We start from the raw sequence: 23,991 nt of genomic DNA on the forward strand, positions 1-23,991 counted from the left end.
AGATTTTGATTTCGCAGTAACAACAATAAAGTGACTCGTGTTATTTTGTCGGGAACTTTGGTTTTCATAGTGATATTTAAGGGGTCTAGCCTAGTCTATAGATATGTATATATATCTATGGGTCTAGCAGCATGGATTACTCACACTTGTGGCGTCCTCTCGGGCCGCATCATCCTCGCTCCCCTGCCCACCTTCTTCTCGCGCTGTCTCCATGGCATACAGTCAATCATTTGGACCGGTAATCTCAAATGCTCGGATCCAATCCGGCATTGTTAAAACTGTTTCCCCCCAAATACCTGTCTGCACTCTCGACGTGAACGCGAACAGCGGAATGAAGGCAAAGACACGAGGCGCTTCGTTTCCACCTAACAGTGTAACAGTATCCAGGCAGGTGTGCAGACAGTGAACCTTGTGTTCACTTATCCTATAGATGCATTCAGCCTCTTTATACCACAGAGACAACTGAAACTTAAAAAAAAAAAAAACACTGCAATTTGGTTAAGTTTATTTACAGATTCATAAATGTTAGTGTGTGCTGTCTTTATATTTTACAAGGCTCCAGCCTCAGGTAAAGCAATAAAATTATATAGACATTTAGTTAAAAAGCAGAACACAAGTCTTTGTCATAAAAGACACACATTTAGGTGAGGTGACGGATGGAAACCCAATGGGAAGCAGCTTTTTGACCTTATCAGTAAAATGACATGACTATAAAATAACTAACACTTTCCACACTAGCACACTGACTTAAGGCTCAATAATGAGCCTTTATACTGAGGCACATATGTCATTTGTACACACATACTTATATGTATATAAATATACACATTAATGTGTATGCATTCGAGTATGACATAACAGATGTGTAGTCCAGTAATATTTCATTATTTATGGATCTCATCAGCGCAATGTAAAAACACTAAATGTGTCTGAAGTGTCTCTTTTTGTCATTTCCTGAAGAGGGCACTGCGTGCAAGCGAGTACAACAGGTGAGATGGCTTCTTCTTTGGCTCTGCTAAAGAGAAGACCTGCTGCTGGGGGACGCTGGTTGGCACTGTCACATGTCGCTGATGGAGAGGATGTAGCGGCTGATGGTGAGGAGGCACAGGATGATCAGAATAATTCATTTCTGGAGGTGCACAGACATAAAATGAGAGTATGACTTCATCATGGTATTAAAATGAAATCTTAGCCAACAGTTTTTGGAAATCATTTAATTTCCCATGTATACATATTGCCTAGATAGAAAATAGCTGCCTGGGGCCATGGACAAGATTGTCACTGAATGAACGAAAACTAAAAGAAAATAAATTTTTGTGACAACCAACTGAAATAAAATAAAAAATGTCCACAAATTTAGTTTTTGATGTATGGTACATTATAAAACCTTAAACCTTTATGACCTACCTGTATTAAAGATGAAAATGCCTTTAGAAATCAATTATAATGAATGCTTTACGCTTTCTAATCTTAATTTAACATCAATAATTAACATGAAACATTTTTTAATTATACCAGTTAGCTCATTATCTTTGGAAACCCTAAATATTTAAACTAAAATAAAATACAAAGAAAACTCTAAAAAACAAAACAAAAAAAAAACTAACAATAACTAAACTAAATTGAGAAGACAAATTAAAATAAAAATACAATTAAAAAAAGAAAAGAAAATATCACCAAAGAGACTTTGACCCGGTGTCGTTATTGTTAAAGGCAGAGTAAGTGATTTCTGGTAGCCAATGCTGATATTTGAAATCACCAAAACAAACACGCCCAATTTAATTAAAACTTAATGAAAAACTGTCCAAAACCTTCTAAACTAAAATAAAAATGTCCAAACATTAATTTGCAGTTTTTGAAATATGGTTTATCTCACCTGTATTAAACATGAAAATGTCTATAGATAAATATTTTTAAATAAATCTTTTAAATCTAAAATAAAAACCTAAAATAAAAACTAAATAAATTGGAACTAGAAAATAAACTAAAACTACAACGACAGAATAAAAGCTAAACTAAATTGGAAAAGACACTTTAGAACTGAAATAAAATGAAAAATAAACATGAAAAAAATTGAAATATATAATAGAACTATTATAACCCTGCTTTGACCTCAGTTCCAATAATGGCACAAGACAACAAAGATACATACTTTTAATTTTTCCTTGTTTAGATTTCCTGGCATTGTGAACTGCTTGCTTCCTCTGGGTCTCAGTAATCTCTATCCCTGAAAAGCAACGAAAATAATGAACGTCATTCTTTGAATTCATGGCATTACCATTTCATACCAAAATGGAACACATATTCCTTCAACTGTGAGACTCACCCATCTCTTGGTCTTCCTGTACCCGTCTGCGCTCTCGAGCAAACGCTTGCAGCCATCGCTGCTTGTCCTGGCTCTTTTTGCAGCACAACACACACAGCACATTCAGGTTCTCTGCATGCCGTAGGAGAAATGCGTTCTTCAGGAGGCCCAGCTCAGCGTGCCGTCCATCAGGCAGGTCGATTGGCTCAAGTAGGTCAGCGTCCATACGGCCACGGTAGTGTAGCAGGTCTCTCCGCAGGACGTCTTTCTTACAGAACACCAGCTGGTGGTCAAACAGGAAGTAGCTGCGTTGCTGCGTCTTACCAGGCCGCACTAGCCGCGTTAACTCGCCGGAGTGGATGAGCTCAGAGCTTCGTGTTAACACATCATCACCCTATAGGAAATATTTTTCCAGTTTTAAATCTTCAAACAAGCTTTGAAATCTGAAATTATTGTTCTGTAGTACACAAAGCCTCATCAAGCCCTGTGAATGACCCAGCACATTAACAAATAAGCAGATATTAAACCGATTAATACCTTATTGCATTAGACATGCACATGTCTGCCAAATTAATCAAATTTCTTGATACGAAAACATCAGAGAGGCTGTGGCTGCTACCTGAATAATTCAGAAATAATGTTTAATGCTGAGAACAGTGTAAATATGTGTAAATATCACTGACCGCCCAGTGGAGGATGGCCACCTGCCAGTGAGCGATGGTGTCGATGCTCTCGAGTCGCCTTTTTCTCTCGTTTATCAGACTTGCCACATTCTTCATTGCTTTATGTGCAGCACACACCCCTGCGTAGTCACTGAGGAGAAAAACATTACTTTATTATGATCCTTTTGATAACAAAAAAATAAATAAATATGTACAACAAGTTTGGGGTGAGTACATATTTTTTTTGAAAGGATTTAATACTTTTAGGGTCCGTTCACACAGAACGCGTCTTTGCATCTAAAAACGCGAGGCACAGTGCTCAGTAATGTTTTTTTTAAAAAGCACAGAGCAGAATGCCTCCTACACTATAGCTGTGTCTCATTTAGAAGGCTGTGCCCTCCGGAGGTCGCATTCGAAGGCTGCATACGTCATCGAGGCTGTCTCATTTCAGAAAAGCAAGTAGGACACTCCGAATGCGACCTTCTTTCACAGGAATTCGGAGGATGCATGAGGTGTATCCTTCGCTGCTACAGATAACCCACAATTCTTTGCGTCGCCGTAAACAACTGTTGTTAATTTGAAAAATGCCGGCGCCGGCAGATGTACACACAAGCGCAGATGGGGTGTTTACAACTTACCTTAAATCGCCTCGGTAAAAACGAATAAACTTTGTTTTTAATATCCTCCTCCTTTTTTTCCTGTAACAGATGTCTGCTGTACGTACGCTGCAGCTCCTCAAACATTGAACAAAATAAAACAAGTAAAAGCATTTTTTTTTTCAAATTACTTTCCAAATTTAGAAATTATTTTCCTTCATTTAAGTGTTGTGAGAGCGCAAGACGCTCTAAATGTTTTGGCATAGCAACTTGATACTTCCTGTTTCCTTTTCCGCCTGTCCTACGAAGGCCGTCTCGTTTAATTCTAGGTTGAGGACACTTCGTTTATGCATCCTACAGAGGATGCGACCTCCAGAGGATTCGACCTCTGGAGGGCGCAGCCTTCTAAATGAGACACAGCTTATGTTGCAGTCAAATAAAACAGTTGCCATGCCAACTTGCTACTGTAAACAAAAGCTTGCAACGCTTGCCCCGCCTCTGGGGTCTTCTGATTGGTCTAATGTTTTAGAACTGACATTGATAAGCGGCGCTATGTGTAAAAGTTGAAATTCTTTGAACTTTTCTTCTTTTAACGCTCAAGTGTGAGACACTGCAAAAGAAGCGAGACACAAACTCAATGGTCATACATATCCGTCTAGCGCATGTTTACGTAGAAAAACAATGGAAAAGTAGCGCACTGGAGTGAAAAAACACGTCCTGTGTGAACAGCCCCTTATTTAGCAAGGACACAATTAATCAAAAGTGACAATAAAGGAAACAAATGCTGTTCTTTTGAACTTTCTATTCAGTAAAGAATCATTAAAAATATTACAGTTTCAACAAAAAAATATTAAGCAGCACAGCTGTTTTAAACATTGATAATAAGAAATGTTTCTTGAGCACCAGATCATCATATTAGAATGATCTCTGAAGGATCATGTGACACTGTGAGACTGGAGTAATGATGCTGAAAATTCAGCTTTGCCATCACAGGAATAAATTACTAATATATACTAATAAATATAAATATACTAATATATACTAAAATATTACTGTTTTTACTTTTTATTTTAAATCAAATAAATGCCGCTTTAGTGAGCATAAGAGATATAAGAGAGAAAAAATTCTATCAACCTCAAACTAGTGTAATGTATATAAGAGAATGAGCTACCTGTGGTCTTTGGGTGTGTATTTCAAAAGCTCTCCCAGCTGAAGAGGGTATTTACAAATCTTCTGTACAGGTGTGAGTAGGAAGCCAGCAATGGAGATATCGATCATCTGCTGTAAGAGACGACAGGCTTCGAAGAAGTGTTTATATCTGCTTTGTTTCATCAATCGCTGCAATTCAGTGCATGCCACTGGATGTGTGTTACAGTATTCTGAATATATGGAGAAACCGTCCTCCTGAGAGGGAGAAAAAGATATAAAGGAATATGAGCAATTTGTGAGGAAAACTTTCATTCCAACGGTTCTTGTGCGTGTGAAGGTACCTGTTGAAGGAAGCAGGAGCCAATCTCACTGAGATGAGGGTTTTCAGTGTTGTATTTCTTTTCTAGGTCCTTGAGAAACTTTCTCTGGAACCTATAGATGTCCTCAATGTTGCTGAAGATTGTTTTTAGCTGTGCATCAGTAAACATGCCAGGGTGCTTTCTACACTGACGGATATATCCCTACAACAACAAATAATTTTGGATTGAAACAACTAATTTAACACAGTTTCATTTAGACATTTTTGCATTCCTTTGGAAAGTTTTCCTTCACTGAAAAATATTTTTATGCATTTGACCATCAGAGGTCATCAATGAGACTGTTGGATAAACACAATCTGACTGATAAACCGTAATAAATTTGAGCAAAGAAATATTTACCACCTCTTTCTTAACTCATTTTTTGATAAGATGTCCAAAGGTTAAGATGCTTTTTACACAAACTTGTAAAATACAACTATTTATTTCCATTGGACTTAACTTGTGTAAATAAAAATGCAAAGTGGTGAAGTCCTATGACCACACGTTAGCATACTGCTGTTTTGGATATTCACCACTGCATGAATATCTAAAACAGCATTTAGTTTCAAATACCTAAAATAACGACAATAATCATCATCATCACTATCAATAATACTCAGCACAGAGTATATAAACTACCATTCAAAAGTTTTTGAGAGAAGTCTATGCTCGGCAAGACTGCATTTGATCAATATACAGTAAAAACAGTAATATTGTGAAATAATATAAAAACTTAAAATACATTTATTTATTTTTTTAAATGTAATTTATTCCTGTGATGACAAAGCTGAATTTTCAGCATCATTACTCCAGTCTTCAGTGTCACATTATCCTTCAGAAATAATTCTAATATGCTGATTTGCTGCTCAAGAAACACTTATTATTATTATCAATGTTGAAAACAGTTGTGCTGTTTAATATTTTTGTGGAAAGAGCGATGTATTATTTTCTCTGATGAATAGAAATTTCAAAAAGCACAACATGTATTTGAAATAGAAACCTTATGTAACTAAAAAATAAAAATAAAAATCTGACCCAAACTTTTGAACAGTAGTGTGCAGTATAGTATGCTAGTATTCCTGTATGCCACTAGGGTGAACTACTCTGAGCACTACAACTATTTTCTGATAGATAATATTATCTTGAAAGAAGGCAAATGTGTTTAAATTTTGATCTCATATTTAAAATGACAGGTGTAGGAGATTGATTAACACTCAGGATAAATTGAAGATAAGGGTTCCTTTATGATAGAGAACATACTCAGACCACAAAACAAACCAATTAAACTAAAGCAGAAGGTAAACATGAAACAGCTGGGATGGAGGCTCACCTCACAGATATCTTTGAGATGTTTGATGTAAACGCGCTCTGTGTCCATGATCTCTTTGACCACATTGGCTCTCATCTGCTGTCTGTGCTGCGAGTTTTGTTTATGTGCATCTGATGGGACGGATTCCTCTGCATCCGGTGCGATTTCCACACCATCACTGCTGGAATCCTCCTGATTCACCCAAACCTTGACAACAACATATCATTATGATTAATACCAGAGGATCAAACTGAGGGGAACCATGATTAGGCACAATTTTAAGACAACAATCAATTGTGATTGAGACAACTGGTTAATCCACTTCTACAAGAAGTCTTGATCAAATGACCTAAAGGCTCTTTGTGTCCGACTGACTCATCTTGTTGGATCTTAAAAGAGCCATAGATTGACAATGAGATGCATTAATCTATAGCACAGAACTATTAAAAACACCATTCCGTACACCCGCGTTCCTTCCAAACCGGTCAATCAGCACATGCAACCGTGATGACACATCTAGCATTTCCTCTTGGGTCACCCGTAGCAATCACACAGAATGTGTTCCTATGTTTAAGCGTTACTTTCAAGCTGTGTGGCTTTTGTTTCACATTCATTACTCAGAGAGGGTTATAGTGCAACTCACTCGCACAAAGCTGGAGGGAAACCAGGCCTCGCGGTCGCCCACCGCCCCCCACCACCAGTCCTGCTCCCGAACATCCAGAACCCGGATCACATCCCCGGCTTTGAAGGCCAGCTCCTGCTCTTCCATTGTGACATGGTCCCACAGAGCCTCTGCATACACGGCATGACCCGACTGTATGTACTGGAGAAAGAGAGAGATTATAGTCAGGCTAAACATATTGAGGCTAAAGGTCAGATAAGATGACACGATAAGAACAGTACGGAATAACATCATGCACAAGAAGTGTGACGATCCTTCACAAGTACATATGCAAACACTAAAACAACTTTGCACATAAACACATGATTGAACAGATAAGATAAACACTGAATTATGAACTATACTGTATAGCACAGCCTCTAAGTGCCAACAACAATAAAAAAAAAAAAAACATAGTAAAAACGTGTAAATGTGCTGAAAGTAGATCTCATATAACATTAAAGGTGCACAACTAACATTAAAGGTGTGCTACTTTAAAATTTTAACCCCTACAGTTAAGTTTACAAAATGAATAGTATATTTGACAAATATGTTTACAATAATGTTCAAGTGATGAATTACAGTGATATCTAAAAAAAGCTATACATCTATCCAATAAAAAACAATTAAATACAGTCAGTCTACAAAAATGAAAATATATAAAATTATAAATGATATATTATTTATAAACACACATTTGTACTTGTACTTATAATTATTTAATTTAAACTGTACATGTAATAAATTATAATATATAATAAATTACAATAATTAATAATTATTGCTAAATAATAATAATAATATAATATTATTATAATGATATAATTAATTAATCATTATTATTATAATATTAAAAATTACAATTATGATACCTGATTGAGAGTGAAAAGGTCGACTTCCGGTTGGAGATATGGTGTTCCTTCAGTCAGTTCTTCAAAGCTGCCGTCCTCCTCACTCACATTGTCATCGAGCATTGGATCAGAGCTCCCATCTATAATATAACCACATTGAATGAGGTAAGAAATTATGGTATAAGAATCAATATTCATCAAAACAATCTCACCATTGAGGCTCTTATGTTTGTAGGTCAAGTGCACACACTCAGGCATATTAACAGAAACACACTCACCGCTGAGCACTCTGCGCCCTTTGCGCCGCCCCATCCTATCCAGACCGATAGGTGTGCTTTGGGAGAAGACGCAGGGTCTCAGGCGGGCAGACACGGCCCGGTATGGAGGCACTCTGTGAGAGGGAACTGGAGGACGAGACACCGGCTGAAACAAAGGATGACAGATTAGACTTTAATCGGCAGCCTTAAAAGGAGCCCACTGTCCAGCAGGCCTTATGTTCAGAGTTAAGTGACTGTACAGAGCAGGACAATGACCTATGACTAGATAATAAACAGTGCAATTTTAGCTCATCCGCTCGGCCAAGTACATAACATTACAAACATAACTTTGAATTTCATGCTGGACAATAAAACTTTTAACTTCACTCTCTTAAGTTATTTAATAATGTATTTTTAACTGTGTAATTTTTTTAAACAAAAATTAGTTTGAGATCAAACAATAATTTGTCTCCTGCAGTACTGCTGTGGACCCCTGTTGAAGACCACTGTATTACAGTAACGAGAATAAGATTTAATAATAATAAAAAAAAGAGCCTAAAAACAGGCTTCATTTTCTCATATATTATTTACAAGTTTTGTGAGATTCACCATTTAACAGGTCACTGAAATGATGCATCAAGGAAATGACTGTCTGATGCAGTGTTTCTACTAAATCATTGTTGTTGCTAAAGAAGAAAAGTAGTTACATTCAGGGTTTAAGAAGTTCTTTCAAGCTACCTGAACTATGACATTATAAACCCATAATGCTACACCCCAAGGAAGAGACCTACTGGGACCACATTAGTGTTTAGATCGCCAAACTTCTGCAGGAACCATGTCAATTATTTTCATCAGCCAACATTGCTGAGCACTCTTCGAAATGCACTCACTATAGCTAGACTAGTCATAGTACTTAAGTTATTTTGATAAGAAAGCATCTGCTCACAAAATAAATGCCAATGTAAGCAGATTTCAAAGTCCATAAGGCCTATCTGAGCAATGGCATGAACAAATGCTTCTGACACATAAATAGCTGTTGTACTCAAAGGGACATGGGTCTGAATCAGGCCTGTATCATGGATCAATCCATTCATTCTGCTGTAAGTGTTTTTTTAAAGACCTTACATTAAGCGTCCCAACTAGAGTCTTTAGCCAATCAGACATGCCAGCCTCATTGCATACATTTTGGCAAACCTGTTCTAAAACACTTGATTTGATTTGGCTAATGGTGCAGAAATTTAACAACAAAACAAAATTTGGAGAAATTGCCTTACAGAAGGCAAGCTTTCAGTGTCGTCCTTCTGCTCAGCAGTTGGGGATGAAAACAGATCCACTCCTCCTCCAATAACAGAGATGGGACGTCTCTTTCTGCTCTCTGTTTGAGTGCACACATGACCATTCTCAGGTCTGTTACTCTCTGTGTAGCTGCCATTGGTATTGTAGTCCTTCTGGGAAGTGTAGTCCATAGTCTCAGACTCCCTGTCCTCCTCTGGGATGCAGTACTTTGAGCTGGCCAGCTGGCCATAGTCAGACACTGGCCGGGGTCTGGAGCGACCTGCCCTTTTCCTGGCCACTACAGAAGCGGGAGAGTCACTGGCAAAGGGTGGAGAGATTGGTGTTGTTGGAGATACCAGGGGGGACTCTGAGGAACAGGTGTTTGTGACAGGTGAAGCAGCAGCGGTTGAGATCTCATCACTTTTGAGAAACGCTTTTGTGATATCTGATGAAGCCTAGAGGAGAAGACAAATATCATCAGTTAGTTTAAAACTAATACATTTTAATTGCAGGCATATTTAATTATTTTGTTATTAGTTTTTAACATTTAGTTTCAATTTCTATCATATTTTACATGAATCAGAAAAATATACTTCTATTTTTCATTTAATGTTAAGCTAGATGTGTCCTTACAAAAAAAAAAATTCAATTTACTACAATGTATTCGTTTTTAAATTTCTAATAATAGTTGAAAATTATATCACAATAAAATGTAACACAATAAGAATGATAACACGTTTGTTGGAAAATGACTGAATATGGTGCAAAACATTACTTATTTTTTATTCTTACAATTTTGACAAATGGGGCAAGTAATAGTGAGAGCATAAATTCAGAAAACCAGTTTTCTTTAGTGATAAATAAAACTGATTTTTAAAACCGTTGTGTTTGGCAAAAAATTTATTAGCAGATTGAATGGAGGTCTATCTGTACAACAAGGCAATCACATTTTAGTTTTCTATTCTGCTGATTGCTGTCTGCACTAATCCACTGTGTAAAAAATAACAGATATCTTACCTCAAGATCATCAGTCTCTCTCTCTTCAGTCCATAGACACTGAAAAGGCACACAATAAATAAGCACCATGTTTAAGAAGGTACACAACACGTATATGCAAACACATCCATGCACACACGTACAAACACAAATAGACAAGCAAAACAAAGTTTGACTGGGCTCGCTGTAGCTTGTCTACTTCTTTCTGTTATATTCCCCTGACCTATTGGAGTCCATTTGCACTTGGTTTGATTACTGAACTTCGAACCTTGGGTTGTTCATCTGGGGAGGAGACACTGTCTTTGCTGATACGTGTCCAGCCTCAGGTCCAGAAGCTGTGTTTAGGCAATCCCGCTAATCATAAACGTCAGCTAATCATTAACTCTACCTGCTGTGTGCCTCTTAGCAGCCTATATGACACTGTCGCGATGTACCACTCCAGAGGAAGAGTTGTGAATGTTATTCATCCAATAAAACATACAGCTGTTGGCAGGGGTGATCAACAAATCAAGCCAGAGCAATGAAATGAATCGGTTTGTCCTGATCGACTATAAAATGATATCAGATCGAGGCTGTGGTTGCATCATCAGATACAAGGGTCACCCCTGTGAGGAACATATGATGCAAAGCATGAAAGTTCACGCTTCAACAAAAATCTGTGTCTACTGTAATTTATGACTTCATGTGTTAAGGTCAAGGTCATCTAATGCACTGGTCTGTTCCAATTATTAAGCGTTTAGAATCAGTGGTGGATGAAGTACCTGAAAGCCACATTTAAGTAAAAGTACAGCTATCTTACCAGAAAATGACTTTGGTAGAAGTTAAAGTCACCGTTTATAATATTACTTGAGTAAAAGTTTTAAAGTGATATTTATTGTACCTAGGTATGAAAAGTATTTATTTTTTAATATTAAACATACTTAATTATTGAAAGTAAAAGTACAAGTAAATGCAAAATGGAAAAGGAGCAAATAAATATGAAAAAATGTTTATACACAGTTTGAGCAGCAAGATGTGTTCAGTTTTAACTCTTACTTCCATTTTGTATCTTTGGGTAAGCATAAGAGTCACTTCATCTGGTACTTAAGTCTCTTTCATTCCAACATAAGAAAACATTTCTGGAATCTGCATCTGAAGTGGCATTTAGATCTATTTACACAGATTAATGCAGCTCAGAGGGGACATGGATGCATTTAACCTGCAGTTACAGATGCATAAATAGGCCTAATGTTTTGGGTGGATGAAGTACCTGAAAGCCACATTTAAGTAAAAGTACAGCTATCTTACCAGAAAATGACTTTGGTAGAAGTTAAAGTCACCGTTTATAATATTACTTGAGTAAAAGTTTTAAAGTGATATTTATTGTACCTAGGTATGAAAAGTATTTATTTTTTAATATTAAACATACTTAATTATTGAAAGTAAAAGTACAAGTAAATGCAAAATGGAAAAGGAGCAAATAAATATGAAAAAATGTTTATACACAGTTTGAGCAGCAAGATGTGTTCAGTTTTAACTCTTACTTCCATTTTGTATCTTTGGGTAAGCATAAGAGTCACTTCATCTGGTACTTAAGTCTCTTTCATTCCAACATAAGAAAACATTTCTGGAATCTGCATCTGAAGTGGCATTTAGATCTATTTACACAGATTAATGCAGCTCAGAGGGGACATGGATGCATTTAACCTGCAATTACAAATGCATAAATAATGCTTTATTTTAAACATAAAACGCTGAATAACGTTACAGATATTTGAAATTATTTAAAACATGAAAAAAGTTGAAATGTGAAATTAAAAACCGATTCATTCAAACGACTGATTCATTCAGGAACTAAGCATTTGATTGTGTTAATGAGTGAGTGACTGAATCATTAATTCAACCGATTCGTTCAAAAAGCAGATTCATCCAATAAGGAAACACCGTCCTGTGTGTTGCTCAGAGACGCAAATCAGTGCTGTGATCTTTGTTTGTAACCATTTTCGTTGGCAAAATTGAGCAAAAACAGGCAATACGGTGTCTAAAATGTAAGTCATTTAATGCTAATGTAAGTCACTTAATGCTAATATTGATATCTGGAGAAAAAAACGGCACTCTTTGTGTGATATAGATTAACTATATTAAATTATATAAGTATAAAGGACATACAGAGGCGTTTTTGCAGCCTACAATTTAAAATGCCTTGAATTTTAAAGGTGACCTATTATGCAAAAATCACTTTTATTAGGTGTTTGAACAGTTATGTGGCCGCAGTGTGTGAAAACAGCCAGCCTGTAATGGTAAAAATCCAACCACTCGTTTTTTTATAATCCTAATAAATCATAAACAGTCTCTCCAAACTAGCGATTCCAGATTTCTCCCTATATACACGTCATACTAGGGAAAGTCCCGCCCATTTGTGACGCTCTCTGCCATATTAGCATAGACCCCACCCTGAGTGAGAAGTAGCAGTCCGCCATTACTGTTTTCTTGCTGTAGCTGCTGGAGATACAATGTCAGCGCCAAAGAGGCATTACAAGTGTCGTGTGTTGGGATGCACCAATGAACATAGGTCTCCATAGACTGCTGAGGACACAGTGGTTAAATTTCATTTTCGAAGGAAATGTCCCGGAAAAAAACGGAAAAGTCCTATATGTTTGTGCGAATCATTTTATGCCGGATTGCCTCACAAACGAGGGTCAGTTCAGCGCTGGAGTTGTGCAAAGATTGCTTCTGAAAGAGGGATCGATACCAATGCTTTGTGTGTGAACGTCAGCTCCAGACAAAGTAAGCATCACGCGTAATATTTTGTTTTCCAAGAGAGCTTTTGGCTCTCTGTAAGGCTAATGTTGCTAAAGCTACCATTGTTTCTGCCTGTTTTCACTGATGCTGCCTTCACGTGTTACCAGATTTATCGTAAATAGGAATGTGGTAGTTAAATATTGCATATGCAAGCAATGTGAAGTCGACCGCTTGAATTTGTAGAGCTCATAATGTGATAGCATGCGAAGGCACCATGAGTCCAGCTATGTCGTTATTTTTAACGTGCCATGCTCCCGTCTGTGTAACTCATAAATGTGCATTTACTATGCACAGTACTCTCAGATTGCGTGATGTTTTCCTGTTTTGTTGTTGCTCTTGAACCTCCGCCCTCTTCTGAAAAGGGAGGCGGGAGCACCAGCTCATTTGCATTTAAAGGGACAAACACAAAAACGGCGCATTTTGGCTCATACCCTAAAAGTGGCCATTTCAACAAGCTATAAAAATTATCTGTGGGATATTTTGAGCTAAAACTTCACATACACACTCTGGCGAAATCAGAGACTTATTTTACATCTTGTAAAAGGGGCATAACAAGTCACCTTTAAATAGACTAAATCACATGCTGTATACGTGTCCATGTGTGTTTTTGTGATATACTCTATAATGTCAGATCACACATCATTAAAACAACATACCATATTATCGCAGACTGAATGTTGCACACCCCAGCCTGAAATTGAGTGGAAAATGAAATCATCCGTGCTTGTGCGAGCACTTGTTTGCACATGAGTAAAGGTGTTTTTTTAGGAGTCTAACTTACAAACGCCAGACCACTGATTCGTCAAACCTTTACGGCAATCATTGATATGACATCTACAATCTGACATGTGTCTTGTACTTTTTTAGAGATTTCACATTTGGTTGGAAAGAAAAGTGCTTGTCCAGTCTTGCTGCTTATTATCAGTCAGACTCATTCAATCAACAACAGTTAATCAATATCGTCTGGAGGAGGACAAACAAGTTACATATGAAAGTATAGAGCAAATCTTGCCAAGCAAATGTAAACACAAATTGTAACATAAGCAGCACACACTAACATTTTTAAGTTTTGTTGTAGGCAAGTAATGTCTGGCTCTGAAACACATTTTGGGCCACAAACTGCATGTCTTAAAGTAATGTTCTGGGTTCAACACAACATGAGAATTCACAGCATAATGTCCCACAGAAAACTGTGGTGACAGTGCGGTAAAAATATGAATAAATAAATAAAGTTATTTAATTGTACTATAAAGCTGTCTAAACCATCTGGGTCTACCATTCTAGAAAGATAAACTTCTAGTTGTTCTCCATTGAAGATCTCTATGTGAAATTAACTGGGTTTTACAATTTTACCTGGTCCTGACAAAAGTAACAGACTATTTTACAAAGAAAATGCTGGTAAATAATTATATCACAATAGTTTCATGCAAGCTAAACATTTTTAGCTTTTACATGAACTTTAAAAGTTTGATTCAAGTCTAAAGCAATAATTTGTCTTTCTAAAATGTCATGTAAACACTTTTTTCTGACAGAAATTGTACCAGTCCGAACAAACAATTGTAGCTTGGTTTCATACAGCATGTAGAAACCTACCCCTGACTACAATTACCCATGATGATTTGACACACAATGTGTATTTAATCATTCAAATATTTAGTTGCGCATTGTGTCTTCTTAGACAAAGCATGATTACGCAAAAATTCATTGTAGTTTGATTACAACTGTGAATGTAAATGTACTTGCTGTGCTTTTGTATATTGAGAACCATTTTTTTCTGTGGTAACTGACATTAAGCCACAAATGTGGTCTCTAGATCTAAACTTGTATTGAAGAAGAAGGCCATAACAGTTTAAATTGGACAATATGGACTCATTAGGATTGTCTTACCTCCAAGTTAATGTTACTGCCGTTGACTGTCTGCTTTTGACTGGGGCTTGAGCACTGCTTTGGCATTTGAAAGTAGTGGTTATTTATTCCATTTTGAGGGCACTCCATAGGTTCACAGTATTTTTCCAGTGGGGAGACTGGGGCATCTAAACACAAATCTGTCGAGGACACAGCCACCTGAACATAGTCACTTATTAGGGCTGTTGTTTTGCTAGGAGGCTCCAAAGAGTCATTTAGAGTGGAACTAAAGACAGTGGGACAGGAGGGCGCGGGGTGTAAATTTGGGATGTGTTGGTGAGTGTTGGCCTGCTGGGCCTTGCTGGGTGTGGGTGAAGGCCTCCGCTGGCGCCCACTTAATGGTACACATGGGGTTCTGCGGGAGTAGTCATCATGTAGCTGACTGATAAGTAACAGAGGTATTCTGGGGGCGGGGCCTGGCGTGTTTTTACGCTTGACTGACAGGTCGGTTAAACTACCGACAAGTTTTTGCAGATGTCCACGTGTCCTCATGCGGCTTTGACATCTACCTGAATCATGTTCCTGCAAGTCAACCGATGAAGAACTGGTGGTCCTCTGAAGAATTATAGTACTGGGGCATTCTGGGTTCTGTGGCTCAGCTGAGGTGACATTGCGTCTAAAATGACCCTTGAAGACATGGAGATTATCTGCACTCTTGCTTAGTCTTTTGAGAACATTGACATTTTCTTGAGTCTCAAGGTTCTTGCAAGGTATGATGGACTCCACAGTGCTGCTGGGGTCAGGCTCACTGGTAGTCGGGCTCTCTGTTTTAGCTATGTCAAGAAATGAAATCCGTCCTGCCCCATAAGCCTTGCGGATACTCTGAGAGAAATGGGAATTCCTCTGAAACCCACACACTTCCTCCTCACAGTCATCTTCATCCAAAACCGAAGACGTCCTTCCGGTTCGAGCCGTCCCATTTGACACTTTGTCAGTTTCCTGGATTTGATTGGTTGCAACCTCTCGTTTGGTTACTAAAAAACTACCGCCATCCTCAATCATCGAGGACAGATTTCTCTCCTGACCGGCTGCCATCGCATTGCTGCGGTTCTGGATTCCTTGGAGCACAGAAGTCCGCAGTTTTTTGAAAGAACCCATGACACGGAAACTAGCCAATCCAGACCAAGCCTGTGGTGTGACGGGTGGTCCTCTGAGTGGGGCATTGTCCTCATATTTTGTCTGGGTGGGAAACAGACGCACAGCCCTGGAGGGATACAGCTTGGCTTGGCCATTGGCAATCACGGGAACAGTCTGGGCCTGAGAATTCAGTCTGTTAAGCCGGTTCTCCTCAAAGCAAGGCTCAGACAGGACTGGTTGCATATGGACTGTACAACTAGACCTCAGACTTGGATTCATCAGCTGCTCATCTGTGAAAGGGTCACTCTGCAGGTCATTGTTGTGAGAGGAGCCCTGTGGGTCCGACGAAGGTGCCTGCAGAACCAGATTGAAGAAAGTTTAATCTCGTTGAACAAGCTGACAAATCTGCATCGGGTCTTGGAACAAAGAACACAAACCATGTGACGTGGAGTGAGACAATCAATGACCCACTGTTTTGTCTGAGAAAGATTTTAACTTTACACTTCAATGAAACAATACAACACCAGTATGATAACCATAACCTCGATAAGTCACAAGAACTTTCAACTATATCCTTATATTACCTGTTTGATTACTTGACCTGTGCAATAATAAAACTCAGCAAAGGTGAAGCAATTCAAAGTGTTCTTATCCACCCACAAGTGTAAATTAAGCTTCAACGTTCCTCCTATGGATGAATAATGCCTTTATCTGGCAAATTGGAGGGTGTCAGTTAGTCGCATGAGAGCTTTGCTTTGCACTAAGTGCTGTAAAATTTCCTGTAAAAGATTTAAGCTATGCCTTTTTTCCTAAGAAAGAGAGGCCCCTCTACCAGGGCGTGGAACGTCGTTGCCTGGTGCGATGTTCGTTATGATGAAAGGCTTTTGTGAGCATGACTAAGCAATGAAAACCTCTAATCCATTGTGATTAATGCAATAAATTGCCCAATATTTTCTAGCTATATTCTGAGTGAGGAGAGAGGGGTCCACTTTAGGAAGTTGAGCTGCTTTAACCCATTTTTTGCCAAGTCAGAATAAACAGATTATTTAATCAGATTGTTTAATCACAAATAAATCACATCAATTTTAAATATCAATATTTGTTTATAAAAGCCCACAAATTAAAATAACACATCAATTGTCAGTTCCTGAGGAAACTGTGGAAAATTACATTAAATATATATTTACAGTGTAGATTAAATGTGATCCAGTCTTACCTCACTGAGATGATTCTCAAATCTCCAAACGTTTTCATGTAGTATCAAAGACTTGGACCTTTGACATTATGACCACTTCATTGTTCAACCACTTCAAGTTCACAGTTCCTCACATTAACTATGGAAATATTTCTTGTTTAACCATGAGAATCGCTTTTTAGTCTTCATTTGATCTTTGTTCAATCATTTAAAAGGGTTTTTTTTACACATATTGACTGAAATGTGTGTTTCTGCCATCTTTCTTTATGCCACATGGTTTAAGATTTTCTAATGCAAACATTCATATATTAAGTGTGGACTGTTCAAATACTTCTTGGGACCACTGTATTTCGATTAACCACGTATACATTTTGACCTTTTGTCTAGCTGTGTGAGCATAGGTTGATTCTAGCTCAATTTTCAACTCAAATGCTGATCTCTATCACATCAAGACCTACTACCCATAAACACTCAGCTCCATCGAGGCATGAGGAATAAGCTGCCACCTGACCTTTTTGTTTGAAAGAATGTAATTAACTCAACTTCCAAGTCACTCCTCAGTCTACTCACATGTCCAAAGTCTCTGAGTTTAAAGCTGGACTTCTCTCCTACTCTTCCTCCTCTGCATCATCACTGTTGCCAAGTAAGAATTAAATAGAAGTCCAAACAACCTCTGTGCAGCTACCAGCTGGAGTCAGGCTCAAACTAAACTCCCTAAATAAGTACTCAGACAAACATAAACACAAGCATGACTACGGAAGCCACTAATAGACCCAAAACACACCTACAACTAATATGCACTGATGCAAGCATACTGAACACTGACATGAGCCAAGCACGCCTTTATGATGCATACAGACAGCAGTCAAAAACTATTTTACTCATTTTCCAGCTCCAGATGGAGGAGGAACAAGAATTTATGCTGCTTGATAAACACAACTTCCTTGTGCCAGAAATTAAAACTTCTTATTTAAGGGTTTTAACACAAGGAAGAAAATATTTTTTACCCACTGAGGCATTAAAACCTACAGCTCCATGGTTAATTGAAATAAAACCAAAAATCACAATATGCCTTGGATATGGAAACAAAAGAGAAGCTTTAATGGCGCCCTATGGTTTTCTAAAATAAAAAAAGCACAAAATGAATTAAGACAGACATAAATAATGTAACTTTTGTAATTTTAATTAGTTTTTCTTAGTCATTTTTTACAGTGAAATATTACAACTGTGAGCTTGGAGCTTTAAAACAATACAAAAAATGTATCAGAAAAATCAGTTCTTAAAGGGACATTCAATTTAAAAAATCCAATTTTGACATTATTTAGTCAACATCATGTCTTTCCAAAACTGTCAGACTTTCTTCGGAGGAAAACAAAAGAACGTATTCTGAAAAATGTCTCGGTGTTCATACTGGTTTGGAATGACATGATGTTGACTAAATGATTTTTGTTTTTTTTTGAGTGAACTGTCCCTTTAAAATGAAGGTGGCAGCTGTGAAGGATGACTTCGTACAACACAAATAAAAACAGACAAGCCCAAAATCATGCTTCCTGACTAAGGAAATTCCTAAGAATAACCAACCACACCAGTTCTCTTAATCTGCCCATCAAGATGAGCAAGTCCTGCCATGCTGTCACATCACTATGGAATGAAGTCTATGCTTGCTTTATTTAAATAGTAGTAGGAAAATTACCAAAGCCACAATTGCAACAAGCTTTTTTTTTTACTCTTTCATTTTGGCTTACGATGGCAACACCGCCCTTTAGTCATCCAGACTTTCTGCTTTATTTATATCTTTGTTGATTATCTTACATTTATATTCAGTGTTTGTAGTGAGAGTGAAAAGATTTCATTTGACTCACCCGATGATGATCCTTTCACTGGCTAAAAGAGAGTTTCACAGTGAAAATGTTTAAGGATGCTAGCTTTCCTCATCCCTCCGGACAAGATTGCACTCGCTCAGACCCACATGATAATGCGTGTAGCACCCCTCTCTCTGTCCTAATCTGATTATGAAGCTTTATCAGTCTGGACTAACATTAATATATCTGCATACTGCAAATACGCTCACACACACATAACCACGTGTGTGTAGAGAGAGAGATGATGTTCACTGAAGCAATAACCTCTTAAATCAGTCTGGCAGGTTTGGCGTATGTGATTTACGATTTTTGATCGGGTACTGATACCACCTACCATATTACGACCCAGTTCTCTTTTTGTCAGTGAGAACAAGAAGCACAGTTAGGAGGCAGACACACCCAGCCTGCTTCAGGCATTGGAAGCGTCAAGTAATGCTACATTCATCTCACCTGTCTCATGACCTGCATTTGTCTACTCCAAGTCCACTGGTGGAAAACATGTCAAGGAAGTGCATGTCAATACAGATGTGAAAAAAAGGTCAGACCTTTCACTAAACATGTGGAACAAGAAGTTGGTTTTAAAGGGATAGTTCACCCAAAAATGAAAATTCTGTCATCATTGACTCACCCTCAAGTTGTTCCTAGCATGTATGACTTAATTTATTCTTTGGAGCACAAAAGATGATGTTTTGAAGAATGCTGTTAACCAAACAGTTAAGGTAGCTATTGAGGTATGGAGAAAAAAAAAACAGTTGAAGTCAATGGCTACCGTCAACTGTTTGGTTACTAACATTCTACAAAGTATCTTCTTTTATGTTCAGCAGAAGAAAGAAGGTTTGGAACAACTTGAGGGTGAGTAAATAATGGCAGAATATTATTTTTGAGTGAACAAGTTCCTTGTGCGGGTCTTGTAATAATGCAGACGCTCTCATTATGTGTGGAGGAGTGCATTCCAGTGCCTGTGTGTCAATGTTTTACAGCAAGGCAATTGTTTAGAGAAGCGAAAGTGCTGGGCATAGGACTTTTAACCAGCTGTTACCATGAATTACAAATTATGATTGCACTGACATTCTTTTTCTAGCATGTTTAATTTATCAGTCATAAATTATGATGCCAACAGCAGCACATGGCTTGCATATGACAAACATGTGGCAGACTTTAGACATTATATTAAAGCATGAGAAATGAGTCACTTACAAATCTAAATGTAATCTATTTTACAAAAATCTTGAATGCATTTACAATAGAGCTTCTCACAGTGGATTTCAAGCACCCCCACTGTCAAAGACAATGTTAGAAGGCCCCCCACGTAGGCTAAGATACTTTAATTCTGGTGCTTTAGCTGTAATGATGACAAAGCTGCTTGTTTTCAAACTATTAACATAATTAACCTTGATTATTTCCGTAATTCCTGAAGTCTCACGAATTGTATGTTCCCACACTTTCTTATCTATGAATTTTTCTAGTTGTTAGTGATTATTGGATAAGGATTTTAATAATTAAAACTATAATATAATTATAATTAATATCTGATATATTGAGTTCTCATTTGATAAAATATTTTAGAGATTACATAAATAGAAAAACTAAAATTATTGAAATTTTAATGAATTATTGAAATTTTATTTTCATCATCATTATTTTGCCAGGCCTTGAAATCAATCTTATAAAATTTGCTGTGAACAAAAATTAAAATAAAAGATCTTGCATGATATACATAAACATTTTCACTCTTTAATATATATAAATAAATATAAATAAATAGTCACTTTACAGCACACTTGGCGGTTTCTGCTAAAATAAATAATAATACTGAAGTTTTCTGGTCTTTACTGGTCTCCTAGTCTGGTCAAGCTGGTTTTAGAGAGGTTTAAAGTAGCTGACCCACCAGTTAACATCAGCTTGGCCAGACCGTGAGACCAGCTAAACCAGTTAAGAACATCAAACCATTGTAGCCTGGTTTAAGTCGTTGTTGTTGTGTTTTCAGCTGAGTTTTTGAGTCCACCTAGTGGGCCTCGGCCCCCTGGTTAAGAAGCAGAGATTTATAAAACACTGAGTGAAATGTTTGTTTCTTAACATAGCTGAAAAATCCCCTTTGGTTCCACCACAAAGAAAAACATTTCAAGCAGGGCAGATCAAGACAAATATTTCAGCTTTAAAAGGCACAATATGTAAGATTTTTTTATTAAAATATCCAAAAACCACTAGAACAGTTTTATATATTTTGCTGACTTATGTACTTACATTATCCCAAATGTTTCGAAGAATGTTTAAATCCAGAGAAATAAGCAATTTTAACTAGTGACACGGACCGTGTCTATAGTGTCATTGTGTCGCCTGCCAATGACGTCATAACCCCTCGATTTCCAGTTTTGTTTTGTAGAAAACATGGAAACACCAAAGACGCTTTAATATGCTATGCATTTTATTAGACAGGTCACGACCGCACAGTAGCATTATAACAGAACGTTCAAATGTATCTAGTATGATAAAACAGCGCTGCTTCCTTCCGCTACTTTCCGGAAGGAGCGGAAGCGGTCGACTGTGGCATAATAAAAGCCGTGTGTCGCGCTCGTTCAGCGCCTCGTTTCGCTTCGACGGCTTTCAGCCTCACCCCCGCCTCTCTCTGCTTCATACTACGACGTTAATAAATCTTTAATACATTAGCTCATCCATGAACATGATTTCTGCCCGAGTCCCATCGGATTGCTTCGGCTGTGGGGATGAAGACGACAACTCCCATGATTCCACAGCGTCATCTAACTATGCCTTTGTTTCTTTTGAATACGCACCCTCTAGCGGCAAAAAATTACATATTGTGCCTTTAAGACAACATCTGAGACACTGAGATATGTGTGCAGGCAAATGGGTTTTCATGTTTTTGTCTCGTTGCCTCGGCCTGACAGGGCATCATCACAATATGGTAAGGGGCGTAACATTTCCGTCACACGCTTGAGGTATTCGGCCAATCATAACGCACTGGATAGCTGGCCAATCAGAGCACACCTCGCTTTTCAGACCGATGAGCTTTGTAAAAATCGACGCGTTTCAGAAAGGCGGGGCATAGAGGAGAAACAATAATGTACAGTATGTGGAAAATAATGTGTTTTTTGAACCTTAAACCACATAAACATTTCATTACACAAAATACACAAAATAATGTTCTTTTTAGCAACATCATATGACCCCTTTAAGGGCGAGCTGCGGATATGAATGAAGGCAAATACGGAGTTGGGTTTTTTCCACAGAAAAAAAAAAAGCTCTCGTTTATTTGTGAGTTTAATTAACTCAGTCTCTGCATAAAGCTCTTTAAGAAGCACCTCGCCACCCCAAACAACGAACCAACCCCCTCCTCGTCTTCTCGGATCTCTAGTCCTACAAGCTTTGCGCGCTCCAACAACCCCCACATCACTATGGCAACCAGTGGGATAGTAACGCATACACAATACCCCTCCTCCCCTCAGCTACTTTTGAACCCAACGGATCTGGCAAGATGATAAAAGTGCTGACAAACTTCTGAACGCACATTTTTTTATTCATTTGACATGTATATTCTAATTTTAATAATAATTTTAAAAAATCAGTATGCTCTCTCTAAATAAACGCTACAATAATTTGTTATTTACACGCCGAATCTTACCTTTATCATACTTCTTAAGTGGAGTCTTGGCCCGGTGTCACAACACTTGTGCGGCTTCGATCGACTCCTCAGCCGCGACTAACTCCTCCGACAGTCCAATGTCCGACGAATTACGCATATTAACTTAGCGGAAATCGTTAAACAGCCTGATGGTGAATGCGACAGTGCATAGTGAACAAACAGCCAGCCGATCTTTTCGTCCGGAGCGTGTATTCACAAGAACAAACAACCCGTAGTCACAGATCTATCGAGACAGAAAACTTTCCATGAAATGTGTAGCTCAAGCACTCCCTCAGGCGATTTAACGGCGCATGAACGAAATTAACCGGGCACGAGACAGATTTGCGGCTCAGAACGGCTTCAGTTTAAAGTTGGCTCGCTGCGGTGGAAATGCTCAGCCAGAGAACCATGACTCCAGGCAGCGTCGCGACGGTATTGGACAGCATCAGTGCACTTGTTGCGCGCTGATTGCTTCGGGGCGGAGAAACAAGTCGACTGATATGTGGTTGATAGTCTGCCCGCGGGACGCGCCAGCATTATGACTGCTATATAAATATGGTGATATCACAGTATTTTTGCTTTAACATTTAGAAAACATTTTCCTCAAGATATACCTTGAATCTTGACTACCACCAGCAGTTCAGCAGCACAGACGTGTTTCAGCCCTCAAAACGACTGTATTATGCTTTTCTGTTCTGCCCTGCCCAATAAATGTGAATAAATTCTAAAGAAAATGTTAGTGCTGCTACTTGTCTGTGCAAAACTCGCTAGGGTGGATGCCAGTGTGTTGCTTTGCAGTTGCTAAATTGAGTGTTTTTAGCTCAGTGTTTACTAGTTCTTGCTTCTTGGCCCCATTATGGCTTCCATTGTACATCCAAGATTATATTAGGCAAGCTTAATTTCTTTAACACAGTGTGGGATGAGCACAAATTTTAGCCAAAGGGTGTATTCAAATTTTCCAAATATGAGCCTGTAAATTACATTTAAACATTTGGCAGATGCTTATCCAAATGTATCCCCTTGGAAATTAAAATCTCCATGAATTGTAAATGGACAATTCTTATTTTTTTATGGAATATTGCAGTGTTTATTATAAATGGCTTATCTGTAT

General features: G+C 38.0%; 1 protein-coding gene across 2 annotated transcripts; it reads right to left on the minus strand.

The window, feature by feature from the left end:
• Positions 1–285: 285 nt before the first annotated feature.
• LOC107716417 (spermatogenesis-associated protein 13-like) lies at positions 286–23,338 on the minus strand. Of its 2 annotated transcripts, none has more exons than XM_016522866.1 (14): positions 22,881–23,338; positions 15,089–16,537; positions 10,442–10,480; positions 9,424–9,879; positions 8,171–8,315; positions 7,914–8,032; positions 7,024–7,203; positions 6,402–6,587; positions 5,054–5,233; positions 4,735–4,967; positions 2,989–3,118; positions 2,327–2,699; positions 2,153–2,227; positions 286–1,088 (listed from the first exon to the last, which is right to left on the minus strand). In XM_016522866.1, the coding sequence occupies exons 1-14, from the start codon at positions 22,887–22,889 to the stop codon at positions 901–903; spliced, it is 3,762 nt and encodes a 1,253-aa protein (XP_016378352.1). In that variant the 5' UTR covers positions 22,890–23,338; the 3' UTR covers positions 286–900. The 2 variants fall into 2 exon arrangements, with proteins under 2 accessions (XP_016378352.1, XP_016378353.1); XM_016522867.1 differs by having other exon boundaries at positions 287–1,129.
• Positions 23,339–23,991: the final 653 nt, after the last annotated feature.

The sequence above is a fragment of the Sinocyclocheilus rhinocerous genome, unplaced genomic scaffold (genome assembly GCF_001515625.1).
Source record: "Sinocyclocheilus rhinocerous isolate Xijiao unplaced genomic scaffold, SAMN03320098_v1.1 scaffold360, whole genome shotgun sequence".
In the NCBI taxonomy this organism is placed as follows: Eukaryota; Metazoa; Chordata; class Actinopteri; order Cypriniformes; family Cyprinidae; genus Sinocyclocheilus; species Sinocyclocheilus rhinocerous.

Bases quoted from the DNA above. Each gene is read 5' to 3' on its own strand.
- LOC107716417 (XM_016522866.1), bottom strand. The intron at 8,316-9,423 runs GTAAGGCAATTT...CCTTTGTTTCAG, and splicing joins ACACTGAAAGCTTGCCTTCT to CCGGTGTCTCGTCCTCCAGT. The intron at 8,033-8,170 runs GTGAGTGTGTTT...GTTATATTATAG, and splicing joins AGGGCGCAGAGTGCTCAGCG to ATGGGAGCTCTGATCCAATG.